A 21,664-nucleotide genomic window follows, 5' to 3' on the forward strand; every position below is an offset into this window, starting at 1 on the left:
TTGCTTTTCAGTTTAGGCTGATGAAGGAGGTTCGACAAGTTTATGTTTGTGTGAAAGAGTGAAGGGAAAAGAGTGTGTTCCCCACAGACAGAAGATTTAACTGTTTTTTCTAATGTCAAATGCTGCCATCACTCAAAAAGGCAACAATTAAGATGTGCAGGAATTGTATTTGTGCATTGGAGTTTTATTGCAGTACGTACAATTATTTATTTTGCTATACTCTTGTCATTAAGTCAGGAACACACACGCTTTCTTTCACACACTTAGTGAAGTGTTGATCAGCGTTTGCGAGTTAACTGGGTAAATCAATCAATCTCTCTCTCTCTCTCTCTCTCTCTCTCTCTCTCTCTCTCTCTCTCTCTCTCTCTCTCTCTCTCTCTCTCTCTCTCTCTCTCTCTCTCTCTCTCTCTCTCTCTCTCTCTCTCTCTTTCACTTTCTCTGTCTGTCACACACATGACAGTGTGCTTTTATATCAAATCAATGGTATAGCCTGTGTGTGTGTTGTGTGGGTGGATGTTCAGTGTGTTTTGTTCAGAATGGACAGCTGTCAAGTAGAGGACTTAAATTAAACATGACTCTTGACAGCATCATAGTTCTGAGTTTTAATTTGTTATCTTGCTCAAGATAGAATAGGCAGATCAACAGCAAGCAACTAAGATTGTTAGATATTATACAGATTGTTACATGACCCACACTACCACTCAAAAGTCAGATCAGAAACAATTTTTTTTAAAAATCCTTTTTCAGCAAGGATGCATTAAATTGATCAAAAGTGACAGTTAAGACATTTACATTAAAAGTTTATTTCACATACATTTCAAATACATGCTGTTCATTTGAACTTTCTATTTATTAAAAAAAAATGTCCACAAAAATATTAAACTGTTTTCAAATCAGCATATTAGATTCATTTCTGAATGATCACACTGAAGACTGGAGTATTGATGCTAAAAATTCAGCTTTGCCATTCCAGGAATACATATACATTTGAAAAATATATTAAAATAGAAAATGGTTACTAATTACCATTAAAAAATGGATTCAATTCTATATTCATTTTATTTTATTTGTATAATTTAAGTGAGATACTGTACCTCATATACTGTAAGCAAACTGGATTAAATCATACTGTGTGTGTTTATTTACATGGTATCATCTTTCTCCCAATCAACTTACAGAGGTTAAATCTCCCTACAGAGAAGCTGAATATAGATATATCAGTCTATTTGTCATTGATCTGTCAAGATCAGGATTCTGTTTCAAACCAGTTTTGAAAAGCAGCACCACACACGTACTTAAGATCTGTTTTTATCTCCGCCGTTTAAAAGAGGTCCAAGCTCCCAAGCAGGATGTAAGCCTTATCTTTTATGTTCTTCCCCAGTTATCCCTCCCTTTTCCCCCCTCGCACTCTACCTCCCTCCGTGCCTCTTTCTCTCTCTTCATGTTCTTACCTGCATGTCATGATGTGCCAGCTTTGTTTTAAACACAAAAAGAAAATAAGACTTGAAAAGAGTCACACAGGAAGAGAAAATTGGCTCCAAAAAGAATAATAAAGCAAAGTATGTCACGTTTTTTCAATAAAGGATGTCAGCCAGACAACTATCAAACAGTTTTCAGCCCAGACAACAAAGAGGAGGGTCCAAAAGATTACAATGGAAGGTTTGCCTGAAAAACACACCTTACACACTGCAATGCAACAGGAAAATGATAGGAAAAGGTAAATGGAGGAATGGCAAGATCGGTGACCCAGAACAACTTCCTGAATCACCCTAGTAGTGCGTTCAGCCAGCAGGAGAGCTGAGCCAAGCTATTATGCAGAGGACACTATAAATTAATCAGAGGTTGAATTAAGTCGATGTGAACTAAAAGGCAAACATATTTAAACCAAGACAAGTGGTATCTCTTTCATTTTCGCGAAGTCTCGTTTTAGTATCTTGATTGAGCTCTCTTCTTTTTGGTCTACTATTGATAACATTTTAAGGCTCAATTACTTAAATATGGTTGTGGTGACTTGGGATCCAAAGGGTCTTCTGTAGACCTGCAGTCCCATATGGTAAGATCTGTTTCCCAGAGCGTGTCTGCAGTCGGTGCTGTCGGCACTGATCCGTTTCGGATGTGCCAGCGGGAGCGGACGCAGTAGGATACTGTTGCTTGGGCATTAATTGTCTTTGTTACTTCTGTAGACTTGTTGAAAACATTGTTGCAGGGTGTAGACAGACCAGTATTTTTCCAGAAGTACGGTTTATACTACCATTGAAAAGTTTGGGAAAAGATTTCTATTTCAAATAAAAAGGCCTGTTCTTTTCATCAAAGAATCCTGAAAAAATGTTTCCATAAAATTATTAGGCTGTTGATATTATAATGATTTCTGAAGGATCATGTGAAACTGAAGACTGGATTAATGGGTGCTGAAAATTAAGCTTTTATTTGATTATTTTAATGATTTAAAACTGTAATATTTTACAATTTTAATTTTTTTTTTTTTTTTTTATATATAATAAATGCAGCCTTTGTGAGCTTAATAGACTTCCAAAAAAAACATTAAAAAAATCTTACCGATCCCAAAATTTTTAACAGTACTTTCAAGGTTCAACTTTAAAGTACAGTTCTTTATCTGTACTTTAATTTACGAACAGGATTTCTATACTTCATTCACGACTGCTTGCTCTTAACTTTTTTTTTATTACAAACCCTTTTTTGTACCATTGTGGAAGGTGAATAAGGGTTTAGTAGAAAAGGAGAATTTCCAACTTCCAAAAGCACAGGACCAGGCAATTATCAGCTTGGCAGGGATCTGTACAGCAATGGCTAGACTTTCTGTAATGCTACGGCCACCTTTCTAGACTTCAAGAGGCGTTGTTAGCGGTTAGGAGAAAGAATAAGCACTTCTGTTTTTGTTTCCATGCTCCTGGACATGTGTGAGAAAGTGAAGTCTGCATGCCTGCAATGTTGTGCCCACTCATCTTGCCTACATTCTCAATCACTAGAAGATCGAGGCGAATCCTCCATCACAGTAGTAAGAATGCAACGAGAAAAGAGAGATAAAAGCAGACAAGGTCAGAATACTTAAATCTGTTAAGTCAGACATGGGATGATGGTTTATCCAGCATATGCTCTGTCACATCGGTTCAGCTCATGTGGGCACACAGTCAAAATTGTGAGTCAGGGTTCTGAGAAGTGGCGTAACTGCTGTTCCTGTCATTGTCATCCTCTGCAGGGACTCCATGATGATTTCCAATAGTACCAGTTTTGGGGGAAAGGCAATGCTACATACAGGGTTGGGTTTCCCAAAAGCATCGTAAGCTTAAGTTGATCGTAGAACAATTGCCACCAATGGTCTCTACAATCAACTTAGGCTTACGATGCTTTTGGGAAACGCAGTCCAGTATAGTACAGTATGTATATAAAGTATATAGAAATCCAATGATATGTATCGATGTAAATGATATGATTTGCAATATAGCGTTAGTTTTATCCAAGACTCAGCTTACTGTATTTATAAGGTAGCTTGACGTCGTCATATGATACTGCTCCATTGGGCTGTGATTAAGTGGCGTGTTTCAACCGAACCAGGAAAGAAAATGCCTCTGCACTCAATTGGATAGACCTACAACCAATCAGAGCAACGGAGTAAGTGACGTATGTTCTTCAGTCATCTTTCCGATCAACAAATGGTTCTCTGTTTCTCTTTTAAAATTAATGCGCTGTTGATATCTTCTATAACAGACGCGATGGTGGAATCTACACACCTCAATTCTCCAGCGGCAGTCATTTTTGTTGTAAACAAATTCAACCCAAGCGCTCTTTGGTGACGTGGATGATTACGCTACTGTTGATCATCTGTCCATCATAGTATCACTTTTTTTGGATTAGCCCAACCCAATGCCTAAACCTAATGCGCAATTGCGCTGTGCCCACTGTTTATATTTGTTTTGAGCCTATGCTTTATGTACAGTTATGCACTTTATTTCATTTTTGCTCTCGTCTTGATCTGGTTTGTTAAATAAATATTATTTTTTTATTAAAGTGGACGTGCCTTTTGTGTTTAAGAGTAAAAGCTTTAAGTTAATAGTCTATTCGTGTCTCAGCCGCGAAGCTGAGATCTTATGTTCAGCCTCGCTCTCTGCACAGAGCGGCTGAAATGATAGTGTTAATATAACATATGACAAAAACAATTGTCTAAATTATGTCGCATATTCCTCAACAGTTCTTGTGCTGATATCACTAAGTTGACATAGTACTATTTTCGGAAATCATAGGCTATAACATTGCGCACATGCACGTGATGCAACGCTGTCAGAGCCGACAGACTCTAGTGTGTCATTTCAGTGCAAAATAATTAGGTCAAAAACGATTTAATATACTGCAAATAGCCTACTAGTTTTTATGTTTATTTATAATTCATTTAGGCGGACAAGGCTACCAAGTACTGCGCAGCTAATCTAACGTTTTTTTGCATTAATAGCTAGAGATTCGCAAGACATAGCGAGAACCAGGAGAATTGTGTGTTTAGTATCGTGATTTTTATCGAATCGTGACATGTGTATCGTTACACTCCTAGTTATTTATAATGAAAGTGATTTAGTTTTGGCAAATTTATTTATTCTGTGGAACACCAAAGAAGATATTATGAAACAAATTATGTTTTTTTGTCTATATAATATAAAAGCCTTTAGGGTCCAAAGTTGTTATGATGTTCAATGCATGGACAAAAACTTTTTTTTTTCCAAAATATACCGATGTCTCTCAACTGCTTCACATCTCAGTTGGTCAGGTCAGGACCAGGATTATTATAGTTAACTAAAACTAAAACCATAAAAATATATTCGTTACTTGAAATACATGTGTACTATAAAACTTATTTATTCAACAACATTAAGCAAAATTTTTCATTTTCATTTAGTTAAAGTACTAGTACTTTAGACTAAAATAACTAGAACTAAAACTGAAATAAAATAAAAATATATATAGACATGTTATTCTAATAAAGTTAAAGACTTAATACAAATGACAGAACACACAACAGAATTAATTACTTTAACTAAAAAAAAAAAAAAAATCATATACTATACTGTTCAGGACTAGAATTTGACCTTGCAAATGCTAAATTTGTTCCCCAACCAATGTGTATTTAGGATGCAGCATGGCCCATATTCAGTTCAGAGGCGACAGGTAAAAGTACAGCAAAAAGATGGTAAATACTACAGCTTCCTAGGGAGCTATTCTAAACTTAGACATGCACACACACACACACACACACACTTAACCGTTTCTCCAGAAGCTGACAATGGGCTCATGAGGCCTGGCACTATAAATTCTGTCAAAGCCAGAAAAATACAGGTATAAGTTTGGAGGGGGGAAGTCTTGTTGAAAAAGATTCTGTAAACTCAAAACTCCCAAGTGTGGCGGTAGAATGAGAAAGAGAGTGTGTTTCAAAACTCTACAAGATTCAGCTCAGATCCAGCAGGGGTGTCGCAGTTCATAAACGCACACACGTATACACACACATATAGACTCGACTAGCATCAACACTCATGCTGCTTGGCAGGGAGGTGTGTCCTGGAGGGTGTGTGGGTGGGAGCACATCTGTGACTGGCAGTTGATGGACAGCTGTGGTGTGTGTGCATGTCAGTGGCGTGGATTGATGGTACATCGATGCCAGGACGCAGACTGCGAGAGAGGAATTAGCACGAAAGGAGACGGGATCCCGTTGTCACCCTCTCGTCAAACACATGCTGGGCGGTGCTGCTAACTCAGAGAGAGAGAGAGAGAGAGAGAGAGAGAGAGAGAGAGAGAGAGGGAAGGATGTTTTGTGTTTAGGATGTTTTTGGTAAAATCAGAGTAACCATTTTCTTACAACCAGTTTCATATTACAATTTTGAAATATACATTTTTCTCCATTCCAGTTTCGTTTGGGGGAAAAAACACTTGTTGAGGCTGAAAAAGCATAATCAATTTGTGAGTTAACTGACAACCATTGTACAAGTATCTGCACAGTTTTCATTTAATTAGCAATTTGTCACCTTTTTCCCCAATAATAAAAAAAAAAAAACCAATTGCTGCTATTTGTTCCATTACTCTTGGCTACACTGTAATTCACATACTTCTGCGTACTAAAACAATGTCCTTCTAGGAAAATATTCTAGTAAGAACGCAAGGGGGTGCTAGGGAGTCCGTGGAAATGTTGAGTGACCCAAAAAAATTAAAAGGCATTTGTGCATTTGAACATATAGTATATATTATATAATTATTATAACATATATATATATATATATATATATATATATATATATAAATACCTCACATGCAAATATATATATATTATATATATACTGTATTTATATATATATTTGTGTGTGAGGCAGAGAGGGGAAGAAAGTGAAGGACAGTAAGATGTTCTGATTATGTCATGTTTTCAGACTTAAACATGCTGTAGGAGTGTGGTTTTATGTTGAATTTTGAATGAAAAGACATAATGCATTTTTACATTGTCCTTTTTCTTGGAGTTAAGAGATATTTGACACAGATATGTGGTTTGCAGTCAGATAAGATTTTTTTTTACAAAGAACATTCCATGAATTTTACTTAACTGCAGCATCTTTTTTTATACAAAGAAATAGGTTTCTTTCTTTTGCAGAAAGTTTTTGTCTTGCAATTCTTCATCTGTATTTTTTGTCTTAATTTCCAGGAAAATATCTCCACATTCTTAAAAGAATATATATTTACTTGAAAAAGAAAATTGTGTTAGATTTGTTTTCATAGAAATCTTTTTTTTTGTCTTTTTTACCCCATTGGCAGTTTTTCTTTTCTTTTTATAAGCATAAATGCAGTTTTTGAAAGAGTAAAAAAAATATTGTGAAATATTATTACTATTATAATTCTCTATTCTACTTATATAATGTTCTATTCTATTTTTACAACCTTATTTTAATATAATAAAAAAGTGTTTTTAACAAAACAATTTTCAGCAGCCAAAATGATGAAATGTGAATTTCACAAACAAGTCATTTATGCTCATCAAGGCTGCGTTTATTCAATCAAAAATAACTTTTCTAATTCACTTTATCTTAAACTGTAATGTAATATGCTGATTTGCTGCTCAAGAAACATTTCTTATCAAACAGTTGTGCTTAGTGTTTTTGTGGAAATCGTGATACATTTTTTTCAGGATTCTTTGATAAATAGAAAGTTATAGAACAGTATTTATTTGAAATTGACATGTTTTGTAACTTTATATTGTCCTGAATTAAAAAAAATAAAATCTTGCTGACCCCAAACTTTTGAACAGTAGTGTATTTGTGACCAGATTCATTTGCCTTTATGCATCGTTTACATTACAGAACAAAAGGGATGAATGCAGGTTTCTCAGCAGTGCAGTGATGACGCTGGTGTTATAGTTCAGTGTAAACGTGAGGGCTGTGGAGGTATTTACAGAGGAGGTGAGCCTGCTGTTATCTGTCAACAGCATATTGGACAGATGTGTGTGTGTCCGTGTGTGTGTCAGAGTGAGCAAACCACCTGTCTTCTTAACGAGCCCTGCGTTGCAGCTGAGAGAAGTCCTCCTCCGCTCTCATGCAAATGAGTTAGTTTGCTTGTGTGTTATGATATTCAAAAAGGTCAAAGCCTTGGATGACATTCATTCTCCCTCTGCATGTGGCCCCATCCCTTCACATCAGCCCTCCTCCTGCTTTTTTCAATTTTGTCTTTCTGTCCGGCACTTTTTTTTAGATTCCATCAATACTTCCTAAAAGTTTGGAGAAACACGTTCACTCACAAAATACAACACAAAGGGGAGTTTTCTCAGAGGAGACGATTAAGAAAAAAAGCGAAATATTCAAAATATGAGATCAAATATATGTGAATCACAATTTTTTCTTAGGTGACACTGTCTAACAACGACATCAGCAGATAAAGTTCCCTTGGGCTCATTCCTGTACCTCATTTACAGTTCTCCTTGACCGCAGGACTGTGTGTTTGGTGCAGTACTAAACTGGAGGCAAATAATAACTCTCCACTAACTTTCTCCTTCTCACCTTCAGTTTCATCTATCCTCCCTCTGATTATTTCTTCCCTTAACACTCCAGTTTATCCTCAGATGGGAGTCATCCACTCAGCAACAATGATTCCCTAATTGGTGTTAAAGTCCCCTATAACTACTTTTTGCATAATAGAATGCATAATTATGCTTGTGCACTTCCTCTGAGGGCTAATCGTCCCGCTCTGAGCAGAGCTCTCCACCTCTCCTTGTTAGTGCCATCATTATTGCTGGCTCTCTTTAAAATGCTGTTACATTTTCTCATTGACTAATCCTTGTCACTAAGTTGTAAAACAAACAATTTGTAAGGTGAAGAAAGAGGATGTTTAACTATTCATCAGTTTATTACATTTTGTTAAGTGAGGATATGCCATATTAACATTTTTGGGTAACACCTAAGGTTCAGTTTGTTAACTTTAGGCATTGGGTGTCATGAGCTATCAATGAACAATATTCTTACAAACTGTTTTATCTAAATTTCTATAAGGCCTATACTTGTGTATTTAACATTTCAAGTTATATTTTATAATTTATCATTTAAAAGTATAATTTAACATTATGAACAATGGGGTGCAAAAGTCTTAGGAACACTAGTTTTTGTACCCCATAAAAACAAAGGTTTTACGCCAGTTATTTGTATCTTTTGCTGTAGTGTGTCAGTAGGAAATATCAGTTTATATTTCCAAACATTCCTTTTTCCATTAATTGTAATAATCCAGTGAGATTTTTGTGCACAAGGAGTCTGGCAACAACATTTTTGTGTGTTTGAAAACTAACGTGCCTAAGACTTTTGTACAGTACTGTATATTATAATTTATTTAGATTTAATAAAAAACTATGATATATGAAATTTAATATAAATAATATAATTTTTTTTTACTTAAATAAAATATATTACATAATTTTTTACTTTATATTTTTGATTTTTAGTTATTCACAGCCTTATAAGTCAGCATGAAGGGGATGTTGCGATAGTCTTTTCATCTCCATTGTGACGTATAGCTGACTGAAATGGTTTCTCAAACAAGAAAAAATGTAGGATGGGACTTGATTTTGTCCATCAGGAATTGATTGAATCATTGTATAGTTGTTGTTTGCTATTGATGTAATATTGTAAGTGACAGGTTGTCCCCAAATCATTTATAATAAATACTGCAATATTCCATACAATTTAACAAGAGTTGTCAATTGTGATTTCATGGTGACTTTAAAATAAGTAATGATTGATGCACCTTTCTCTGAACAGAAAAGAAGGGTTGAGTTTTTGGCCTTCCTCAGTGAGCAGCCATTAGTTAGACACAGAGAGTGCTTAAAATCATCCACAGCATGAGTCTGTACCATTCCTGAAATTAAAGATTTATATATACACAACTAAGCTGGCATATTGTTATATTGCTGCTAATGGGAGTTCCCTACAGAGATCTTTGATTGGGACACACACACACACTTGCATCCACACACAATTAAAAAGTAAAGAATCACACGCACAGCCAAACACACAGTGAAAGGGCCTTTGGGTCTATCTGAATAGGGATCACCTGGTGGTTTGGAGATGAGAAATGGGAGTGTGGGTGTGAAGTTAATTTGATGGAAATTTATTTTCATTTACTGAAGGAAATGTGTTTTTATATGTACTTTTCCTATTTCATGCTCACAGCATTTCATACTTAGTTTTTTTTTTCTTCACATGACTGGTAAAAAGGTTAATATGGTTCATTTTCCTTTTTCAGCAAACATTAATTTAGCATTGCGGTAGTTCAAAAATGAAACAGACATACAAGAAAAATGCTCTGTTGGGGGGAAACATTAGATTTCTGAAGCAGAAATAAAACCAAGCTTAAGTCCATGGGTGTTTGGCCACTAGGAGCTGACCCTGAATTCCCATTTCCGATGAGTTTTCACATTTACACATGTATGTACTTTATTTTCAGAAAGGATCCATTAAGGTGACTGTAAAGACAGGCTTTTACATTTTTTAAGCAGCACAACTGTTTTCAAGATTGATAATAAGAAGAAATGTTTCTTGTGTACCACATCATTAGAATGATTTCTAAAGGACCATGTGACACTAAAGACTGGAGTAATGATGCTGAAAATTCAGCTTTGCCATCACAGAAATAAATGACATCAAACATGTATTTAATAGAAAACAGTTATTTTAAATCACAATAGTATTATTTCACAGTGAGCATAAGAGACTAATAATTCTTACCGACCCCAAGCTCTGAATGGGTACACATAAGGTGTGAACTAGCAATAGACTACATTATCTCAGTTCCAAAAAACTGTTTACTAACTGCCCCCATATTAAATATTTGGCCTTTAGGGAAGTTACATTCATTTTTAACATAAACATTTAAGTGACAAAATTCCTGTTAATTATGTACGCTTGTTTCCACCACTGAATAAAAAATAAAAAAGGTAATTGCGACTTTTTATCTCACAATTCGGACTTTTTTTTCCTCGCAATAATAAAAACTCGCATTTGCGTGATATAAAGTCTCAATTGCAAGTTATAAAGTCAGAATTAGACTTATAAAACGCAATTGCGAGTCAGAATTGTGAGTTTACATCTCACAATTCTGCCTTTATTTCTCACAATTGGAGGTTTATATCCCACAATTCTGACTTTATAACTTGCAATTGCGAGTTTATCTCTCGCAATTCTGACATTATAACTTGCAATAGCGAGTTTAAATCTCACAATTCTGAGAAAAAAAGATGTAAACTAATAATAATTCACTTGCACATACTTTTACTAATTTATCGTTTATTATGCAGGAAATTACCACAAACATTTATTAGTAAATGAATCAACAGAGATGATCAAATCAGCAATTTGAAAACTTTTTGTGAGAAGTAATTTCACAAACAGCGTGAGTGAATCAGCAGTACTGCGTTTCCCCTCTCTCTTAAAGCAACACTATGTAACTTTTCAACCTTCATAATATATTTCCAAGACCCTTGTGATGGTACATCGACTTACAATAGGTTAAATGACACGTCTGCCATAGCCTGACGTGGTCTGTATCGCTTTTACTCGCACTATGTAACTTCGGGTTTCGGGTAGTAACCCGAGCACAAAAAGAACTACAAAACTCGACTGCTTTACGGCATACGTCACTCTTCCCCCACCACTTCCTCAAATTGTCTATGGCCATTGCAGACATCCCAAGTCTATAGCGTCTCCCTGATGCCCGCAAATTAGTTCAAATCTACCAGAATCTAGAGCGCGCATTTGAGACAGAACATACTGCGCGCATAACATACATAGCACGAGCACGGCAGAGAGGGAGAGAGCGAGAGACCTTGCGAGTGTGCCTCACGAAAGCTAGTCAACCCGCCACCCCCCCCCCCCCCCCCCGTCAACAATTCAGTCACCAAGTTATACCTCCCTGAAATGACTTCTTGCAGGTTGGTCTGCCATTGCTGATTCCAAAGCCGGTGCTGGATAAACAGCGAGCGTGCGCGTGCGACAGTAGGATGCAGTAGGCTAAATTATTTACGACAGCGGTAATGGACAATTCCGCTTCCAACCTGTAGGGCGACCGCTGAGGAAAAGTTCCTTGGTCTTGCTTTAAAATTAAAAAAGGGCTTCTGGCTTCAAAGCGTCTGGCTTACATATGTGGGTTGATCAGTGTTAAAAGTAAAAAAATAATCTAAATTAGATAGTTTGAATGATGCACTCACCTGTTGACCTCTTAACTCCTTGTACAAGTCAGGATGGGCAAGCGACAGATGCTTGGCAAGGTTTGTTTTATAGCAACGTTTGCAGACCTCCTGGTGTGGTTCACCTTTTCCCTCAGTTTTATAAGCAAAGTTATTCCAAATATCACTTCTACTGCCCTCTTAATTAATTAGTTTTGATCATGTTGAGTGAGATTCACTGGCTTTTTCCATTTTGTTCCTCTATGTTGTCACATTTGCCAGTTTTGCATAAGTTTGGGTAATACACTGCTACCTAGCGGCAGCGTAACAAGTGCCGAAATGAGCAAAATCATGATATTGTACCGTTTGGTACCGGTATACTGCGCAACCCTAATCTGAGGGGCAATATCACTAATGGATGTGTCCTGTTTTGGAAGATTGGCTCTGATTGGTTGGATTATCCTTTTATTCAGAGAGTTGTAAATGAACATGACACTGTGGGTTTGTCAGAGCATACAGTAGAAGACGGCCATGCATAATTTAGTGGTGTAATGAATTAAGGATGTCTGTGTGTGCTTGTCAAAACAATCGTGCTCTTAAGACGTTGCGGACATAAAGATCTCAAAATACACCCCATTGAGAGGGACAGAGATGGGCTAGCAACGACAGACTCCGTGAGTGTAAAGAGAGAGAAAGAAAGATTGTGTAAGCTGAAGTTTATAAAAACATGATAGGAGAATATATATATTAGGGCTGTCAAACGATTAATCACGATTAATCGCATCCAAAATAAAAGTTTGTGTTTACATAATATATGTGTGTGTACTGTGTATAATTATTTTGTATATAAATGCACACATGTATATATTTAAGAAATATATGTTATTTATATATAAAATGTTTATATTTATATAAAATATACATTATATATAGGCTACATTCAGTCTATATACATGCAAATATTTCTTACATACACATGCATGTGTGGGTATTCATGTTTTAAAATTAATTATACACAGTACACACACATACAGTATATTATGTAAACACAAACTTTTATTTTGATGCGATTAATCGCGATTAATCGTTTGACAGCCCTAATATATATATATATACAAACTCCCATAAAAACCTAGCATACATTTTATTAATCGCAGTTTTTGCTATATGATAATTAGACTAAGCCATATCGTCATACTGATGTTATTTCAATATATCGTGCAGCTCTACTCAGCTCAGCACACAAATAACACTACCAATTGATTTCGATAGTTTGATGTTAGCATTTTGTGCTCTAATAAGCATCAAAATGCATAGCAAACAAATACTTGGAAATATAATACATTTTAAATACAGTACGTATATCTTTCACATCATCCTTGTCTCTCTCCCTGAAGGACGAGTGATAAAGACCTGGCATCTCAGGCTGGCCCCTGTGGCATTTGGAACTATCACAGCCAGCCAATAAGAATCCTTTGGAATAGGAGGTTGCCACAGGGACCATGAGGGTTGCCAAGGCGCATCTCAGAGCGCCTGTCCTGCTCCTGTCACTCAAACACTGGTCCAGACAGGGGCTTGAGTCTCAGGGACACTTTTACGCTGGGCTGCTCCTGTCATGCTCTCACAGAGCCCGCCTCCATGCTGGCACTGGGCGGCAGACGGCCCCTGATATGTAGCTCGGCGCTTTAAAACCATATGTATCAGAGTGAGAGTGCCAATCTCAGATCAACACAATCTGTGCCAAAACCAAGTGACCAACCTGCTGCCCACTGCCTACACATCCTAACCATCAAGTGACTGATTTGGAGTGCTCTGTAGTCTGTAATAGGGCTGGGTATCAATTAAGATTCACATTCAAATTCACAAGCTTTCGGTTTGATTCTGAATAATCTGGCTTTATTTCTGTTACAATGCCCATTTTGATTAAATATAAAAGAAATTCTCTCTCTGGCAATACTATAAATTATACATTAACTGTTAACTCATCTTTTTGAACTTTTCATTAAATGAACTAGCTCATAAGAGTAATTTGTTTAAGGAATTTGGCTACACTGGTCTTTCTGTCTATCTTTGAATTACTAAAAAGAACCAACTCATAAGAGTCATTTGTTTGTGAACTAAGCTGGCCCCGGACTAAGCTGGCCTCACTCATATTGGAAAAAACTGACATTTCAATACATGTTGCGATAGGAAAAAATACAGATTTTGTTTTTTTACCAGAGGACTGGAATAGCTCTATTTGGGAAGAATGAATCATTCTAGAAAGATTGGGGTTATTTTGTAGTGCATTGCACAGAAAAGAAAAAACAAAACAATTTAAAATGCTTTAAATACCATTTTACTCTGAAGACTTTTTTTGAGTGCCAACATTTTAGGGCTGAACAATTTAGGAAAAAGTGTATACACTCGGCTATTCTCTTTATAAGAACCAAATTAAATGTTTTGCACCATAAAGTAATTTTTTTTTATAAAATTTTGCAGAATTTTGCAGCAGCAGAAAGGAGCAGCAACTGGCTGTGGTTGTCCGGAAAGATTCTAGCTGGCTGTGTACAGGCCGCCACGCTACGGTTTCGTAGAATTCTTGAAAAACTTGAAGAGTCTGTTGGTTTATTTGTATAGGTTGTATAGTATTTACAGTCATTACGTTCCTGTGTATATTGCGTGAATGACGGGTGGTTGGGCAGATATTGTGTTTTGCGGTAGGTGGTATGCCATACGGAACCGTTGCCACTGAAACTGCATATTAACGCACCAGTGGGGCTCGACAGCCTTAGTCAAACGGGTTGGCGCGTATGGTTGGGTTGCGGAGAGATTGTGGTTAGGTCTCAGCAGCAGGAGGGATGTAGAGGTCAGTAAGCTGGGCTGAGTTGAGTGAGGGACGGAGGGGGGTGACTCTGGGACGCCAGAGTCACTGTCGAGCCCTCTTGAGGTGTCGTGGGCTAGTCGACGAAACACCGAGGACGGAAGGTGCCCACTTGAAGACCCTAGAGATGTCCCCTACTCGGCTCAATCCAGACGGTTTTCGTGCTGGTCCTGTAGTTGCAGCCGTCGCGTGTGCTGACGCGCCAAGTACACTGCAGCCGTTAACGCCGGACAGAAGGGGAGTCACACCACCATATGGAAAGAAGCGTAAATGGATGGAGAAGCATAGTTTACTGTAAAACTACGTCTTAGTTTTGCTTATCTTGGCGAAAGCCGAGTACAAATCAGCATGAAGTTTTAACATCTACTCTCGTGAAATGGAAATCATGTATTTTTATTATTATAAATCTCTTTTCACTTGAATTGCCATAATGCCACATTCACAGCCTATTGTTTTTGACCCATTCAGTAGGGCTAAAAAATTATAATTATGATTTTATATAAAATTTTATTATAAAATAAATATTTAATTTAGTTTTTTTTTTTTTTTTTTTTTTTTTACAATTATAATACTTATATGTCTTAATTTCTTCATTTTAAAATGTTATGGGGCAGATTTACTAAACAGGGCAAATTAGCGCAATTCCAAAACAGCAGATGGGAGTGGAAAGTTCTGATCTACTAACGACGCACAAATTAAAGAACACAGACACAGTCAGATCATTTCCATAATGACCAACGCAATCTACCAGTTAGTGTCTGGTTTAAGACGTGCTTTTTTGGGGCGGTAAATAATGGCACAAACACCAGTACATTGACGAACGCAAACCTTAGTAAATTACCTTGCGTGATTCATTTAAATACTCTCCTCCCATAAATTTTGCACCTGAGAGGGAAACTATACAATTGCATATGCAATAAGGTCAACCGCAAAAATAAAAAAATATGTCCACGCCTTTTCATTGCTAATTTTCCACTGCGTGTCTTTAGTAAATCCTGACAGTAGTTTTTTAACGGCAAAAGAGGGTTTGTCTGGCTCAAGCTGTTAGTAAATCTGGCCCTAAACCATCAGAATTCTATTTTGGCGGATGACCAGGAAATAAATATAATGTGCTGGGGGTTTCACAGTGGCACTGAGTTTATTTAAAACTGCACGATGAGCTGCACTTTTGTAACTGGACACAGTGCTGTGCTTCACTCACAAACTCCCAGCACATAAAATGTAATTATTCACAGTTTTTGCTATCTGATAAACAGACTAAAATGGTAAATGGACTGCATTTATATAGCGCTTTCTCAGACCCAATGGCCACCAAAGCGCTTTACATATTGCCTCACATTCACCCATTTATACACCAACGGCGGTGTCAGCCATGCAAGGCACCATCCAGCTCGTCGGGAGCAGCTGGGGTTAGGTGTCTTGCTCATGGACTCCTCGACACTTGGTCAGGTGGAACCGGGGATTGAACCACCAACCTTCCAGGTTGTAGACAACCTACATGAACCACTGAGCCACTGCCGCCCGACTTAGCCACCGACTAAGCCAAATCGTCATACTGATTTTATTTCAATATATATCATGCAGCTCTACTCAGCACAGCACACAAATAACACTCCACATTGGTGCTCCTAATTGATTTCAGTTGTTTGATGTTAGCATTTTGCTAAGCTAATGGTTCTCTAATAAGCATCAAAATGCATACCAAACAAATTTTGGGTAAAACAATACATTTTAAATGACACATTTGTATTGAATGAAATGAAAGTCAGATTTATCTAGCTTTGTAGTAGATGTTTTCACCAAGCTTATTGTAATTGCGGGATTGGCTTTTCTGTGAAGGATACAATGCTCCCTTAGATTTTTGCCTTCGAAGGCATCATAATAAGAAGGTTGCCTTTTTTGGAAAAGTCTGGCAAGCACTTGTGATCCCCAAAATGGCCACCTCTCTAAGCAGCTGACTAGGGTCTGGAACAGAGCAACGGAAAGTGCAAATGTAGCCACGCCAACTGCTAAATGCCAAACTTATCAACACCAACAGATATTATGCAGCCACCAGTTCATGGAAGCAAACTCAGATGCTCAGTATGTGTGATTTTGATTTCTGTGTTTGTGTTACATTCGCTGTCTAAATGGAGAATGATGCCAAGCTGATACACACTATTCTCTATCTCACGCACACATACAACGACACGGCTGTTTGTTTTGGTGCAAAGGTTGTGTCGCCCTTTACGCCCCGAACTGCAAACTCATCTCCAACCGACACGTTGCCAGACAAACCCTGCTAATCCACCTGTGTAATCCACCATGTGTGTTTGTACGTGTGCGAGCGTTTAGTCTCGGGATAGGGGATTGATTTAGAAGGGTAAACTCCCTGATCTGAGTCCCCAGTTAATTAAATGCCAATTGGATTGGCCTGCAGACCTGAATGCTTCCTGTGCGGTGTCCACTCTTACACACAGACGCACACACACACACAAATACATGACCTTTCCCGTTGTTATGCTCACTACCAGAGTGCTTTTCCATTGTGGTCTTGAGAACTGAAATATCAGTTGGCAGCATCACCATATTTATGCGCATGTGTGTTTTCTGGTAAATGATGGTCGATATCTGTTCTTTAATAATGCAGCTTTACTACACCCGTGATTATAATGATAATAGGACTCTGGCTGAACATTCCATGTGACTTTTATATTACAGACCATGTGATCACTGGCCTGGGATAAACAGTATTACATTAACATTTATTCATTTGGAAGACACCCCCGGAGCATCCTGATGCCCTGTTCAAGGACACGATGGTGGATGATTCACCCATTTTTAGAGTTTGAACACTGATTTCCCCTATCACAATGATTTAAACATTTAGAATCTGATTTTATTCATTATTACATAAATATATATGCTAATGCATGTTCATACATGCTGGAAAAAAATGAGTTGTTACACAATAGCTAAGAAGTTACATAAGAGATGAGTAGCAGCTGTGTTGTGACTATGAAAGCAGGCTATTTTACCCATATGTGACTGTTCTCAAAAGTTCCTAAAACTGCAAACCTGGAGGTTTAAAAACAGAAACACTATGCTTCTTTTGAGTAGTTGTTTGTTTATGGAATGTTTGTAATTGACTCTGATTTCAGGTTTTCAGAATTTGTAACGTTGGTTCCAAATCAGTTTTCTTAAATGTAGGGTAGAAATTTTGGCTAGATAGCAAATAGCAAATTAGCAGATAGCAAATTTTGGCTATTTCGGACAATAGTTCCAATAGCAATAGTTCCACGCTCCCTTCAGAGTGTCTCCAAAGCCACACCTCCAAAAAACATGACATGCATAGCAAAGTCTGCAAAGCATCATGAGAGATGGCGTTAAATTGCCTCATGTCTCAAAGCTCATAATGTTATAATAATAATGAACATGAACAACTTACAGAGCTCTTACTTGTACCGCCTGACTGCTGCAGATTTATCTTGACATTGATAGTGTTGCCATTGAAACGTATAAATCAGAGTCTGAGGACGTGAACAGCTCTGAGTAGACCATCACGGGTTGTCATCTCGTAGTTACGGTTATGCTATGCTGTGAATGCAGCAGAAGCTCGTTGTTTTGGTTCAGGAGGAACTGTAAGGCGGCGGCTGCTGTTTGTTTGCGGCGCTCTGTGACTGTGTGTCTACAACTCTGCATAGCCTTATGGAACGCGCTGATGACATGTGATGCGTGAGCAGGGTGCGCAAAAGTATGCAAATACATAAGTTGACAGGCAGGTAAGAAATCCTATCACTGCATTCGAATCAAATGCAATGATTGGATGACATTTTTTGGGTCCTGAGACTTCCACAGAAGATATATGTAGATTTTTTGTAATATTTAGATAACTTCTATTTCTATTATTGATTGCTATCAGGATGTGAAGAGAGTTTCAACCAGTCTAACAAAACCCTACCTACCTTGCCTAGCCTACCTTTAATTTTTAAGAAAAATAGGAGGCAACATGATATGTTTTTACAGGGCAAAATTTACAGTATTATGGTTGATATTATGAATCAGTTACATAAATCAAATTTGATGATCTGTTGAGTTAATGATTCATTGACTTATAATGTTCCACATTTAGGTGAGGCCACCTTAAGAAATGTCTTAACTTTAGAAGTTTTTTTGTGAAACAGGCCCTTGGACTTAATATATATTTTATTATATATATAATATATTTTAGTGTGATTTATGTGTATTGTGGGTGTGCCAGTAAAAATGACGAACAATCCTCTGTCTTTTGTGTCTGAGGAATAATAACAAAAGTAGCACTATTATTAGCACTATTTATTTTTTGGTCTGGATGGATCCTGTTAGTCATGACATTTAAAGCCTCTTTTAGACAGTTTTGTAGCTGTGCATTTTTTTTTCTTTCAAGGGGGTGTTTTTTTTATTAAAGAAGAAAGACACTTTATTGTTTTTATTCCTTCTTTAATTCATGGCTACAGTGGTGTAAATATGCAGAGAACAGAGCAGAGTCGTATGTTTAGTTTTTTTTTTATGAATCTCTGTCTCTGAGCATTTAAGGTTGTGTTCTTTTACCACAGTAACCTATTTACATCACCTGCTTTCTGTTCACAAATATGAGGTGGCTAGGTGGCTAACATAAATCTGCTTCAGGAAATGAGAACGTGTCGGTGTAAAAAAGACAGCAATACTTTTAATATTCTTGTTTTTCAGGTATAATCTGATGTAACTTACATTTTAAACATTATTTTGATTACTTTTGCTCCACCAATTACAATAGTGCCAAACTAAGTCTCAAAACCACACATTTATTAATATATATATATATATATATATATATATATAAAATATTTGCAATATATATATACTTGAAATATTTGCAATTTCAAGTTTATTTGCAACTCTATATAGGTTTTAACGTTTTATATAGTCTGTGAGACCAAACTCAGAAAAGAGAACGGATCTTTTTAGCAGTCGTTATAAATTTTTCTCTGTGGTTTGCATTTCGATTTGAACATGCATACAGTCCTCAGTTAAAACACTAGCTGCGTTTACATGGACCCAATCCGATTGTAATCGGACTAGCACAGTCGTAATAAAAAAGTCACGTAACCTTGTCAATCGGAATAAATTGGCCAAATCCGAGATTTTTAAGATTTTTTGGGGATTTTAAGGGGTGGGTTAAACCTTTTCTTATCCGATCAAGAGGACATGTAAACACTTGATCAGATTAAAAACCGAAACTGGAAAGGACTGCGCATGTGCAATGACGTAGAAATGGCATAATGACAAATGAAGTGAATGAATGAAGTGTCATAAATGACTGTCGCGTCATTCTAAAAATTTCCTTCCACTCATCATCTGTGAAGTGGAGCAGGACAACGTCCCACCAGTCCTTGTTTCAGACACTCATCCACAGACGGTCCGGGAATGGGTGTTTTTACGGCTTGATAAATAGGCTATAAGCAGCACGTCACTTCATGTGCTTGTCGTCTCCTATTTAAGAAAAGAAGTAATTTTAGAGAATAGTGTGCTCAAACCAAGGGAAACTCAGTGCGCGCATGTAAAAAAAAAAAAAATTCCAATTTGAAGCGTGACATAAATGCGCACATCAAGCCGATCACTATATTTAGTGTTCATGTAAACACTGCATTCTGATTCATAAATCGTATAAAACGATTGAAACAAACGGTGTCCATGTAAACGTAACTACTGACAACAGACTCTGAAAAAATAGTAATGCCAAACCTAGAGAATAAAGTGTGAGAGCCACAGAGGAAAGTTTAAGTTATGGGAATCTCACCTCTGCTGTTTCCAAGGCCATTGAAAGGCAGATGCAGTGTGTGTGTGTGTGTTAATAAAGTCTGCAGAATCTTGCTAAGGTGAGGAATAGATGAGTCAGCAGACAGGCACAGAGGACAGAGGTTTATCAATAAAAAATGCACACATACTCGTACACATATTATTATATACTTTACTGTATACTTTCCAAAGTACATAAGTGCACACCTAAACAGAGGTGTTTAATATGTGTTAGCTTACTAATGTGTTGTTTGAGACAACATTAAGAAAAAAAGTATGATCTACACCCCCATGGGGTTGCTTTTCTAAATTTGGATGTAGAATTAACACTAAATATTAATGTAACTCATCTGCTAGGGATTTTATACCTGGTGGTAGTTGATTATTTATTAAACGGGTAATAAAAAAGCAATATGTTATCATTAAGGGGCTACATTTTCTAAATTAAAAACGAAAATGTGTGTTTGAGCATAATTTGTATAAAGTTATGTCAAGAGAATAAGTATATAGGTGTGTTGTTTAGGCTCAAATCCTGTGTTCTTGATTTCCTTAGAGTCCAGTATGGGGAAGGCATTAATTTCATGGTGGTGAAGCCCAGTAATCTGGCAGCGTGGGAAATCAAGCAAGAAGTAGTGCCTGGGTCCTCCTCCCTGTCCATGTTCTGCCAGCGGAAGGCCAGCTCCTCCAATGAGAAGTAAGCACTGTTATGATGTCATTCCCTGCTTTCAAATCAAGTTCATGTGGATAAATAGTAAATAATTATTTTATTACTATATGATTTTATGTTTACTATTTCAGGCATTTTGGATAAATCTCACAAAACACCTGATTACATCTCACCCAAAAGTTAAAAATATAGAAACAAGGAATTATATTTTGTTTAAAAAAGTAGTCTGTTTTTAGTCTGTGGCATAATTTTCATAATTAAGCACATTTCACCTCAGTTCTCATTACCATATTGTGAAGATTTCATTCTCATTACTGTACGGTGCACATTTTTTTTCAGTCAAACATCATTCAATTGAAAGTGATAGCATGCTTAAAGTAAAATTTGATAAATGGAAATAGTAATAATAATTGTATAACTATATTAAAGTACAAAATACTGAAATACAGTCATGAGAATCAATGCCGTGGGAAAAAATGCTTAATTTTCATGAAAACATCAATGTAAAATCAAAAATATTTTATGCTCTGTCACAGAATATATGGTGCATCACTTGAAATTTCACACTATTTAGTTAACTATTTTTCACTATTTTTCTCCCCCGTTTGTACAATGATGTTGTAGTGTTGGGGACTGTTGTAGAAGAAATGATTAG

At 36.8% G+C, this 21,664-nt stretch overlaps 1 protein-coding gene across 1 annotated transcript in view; it reads left to right on the top strand.

The window, feature by feature from the left end:
- Positions 1-21,664, top strand: part of si:dkey-215k6.1 (transmembrane protein 132C) — a 264,184-nt gene that overhangs the window by 121,189 nt on the left and 121,331 nt on the right. Inside the window, exon 3 of the mRNA XM_056263882.1 lies at positions 20,896-21,036. Within this exon, the coding sequence (XP_056119857.1) occupies positions 20,896-21,036 (141 nt within the window). The remainder of the gene's footprint in view (positions 1-20,895; positions 21,037-21,664) is intronic.

Source organism: Rhinichthys klamathensis, unplaced genomic scaffold (genome assembly GCF_029890125.1).
Source record: "Rhinichthys klamathensis goyatoka isolate OS25496 unplaced genomic scaffold, OSU_Roscu_1.1 h1tg000210l_1, whole genome shotgun sequence".
NCBI lineage: Eukaryota > Metazoa > Chordata > Actinopteri > Cypriniformes > Leuciscidae > Rhinichthys > Rhinichthys klamathensis.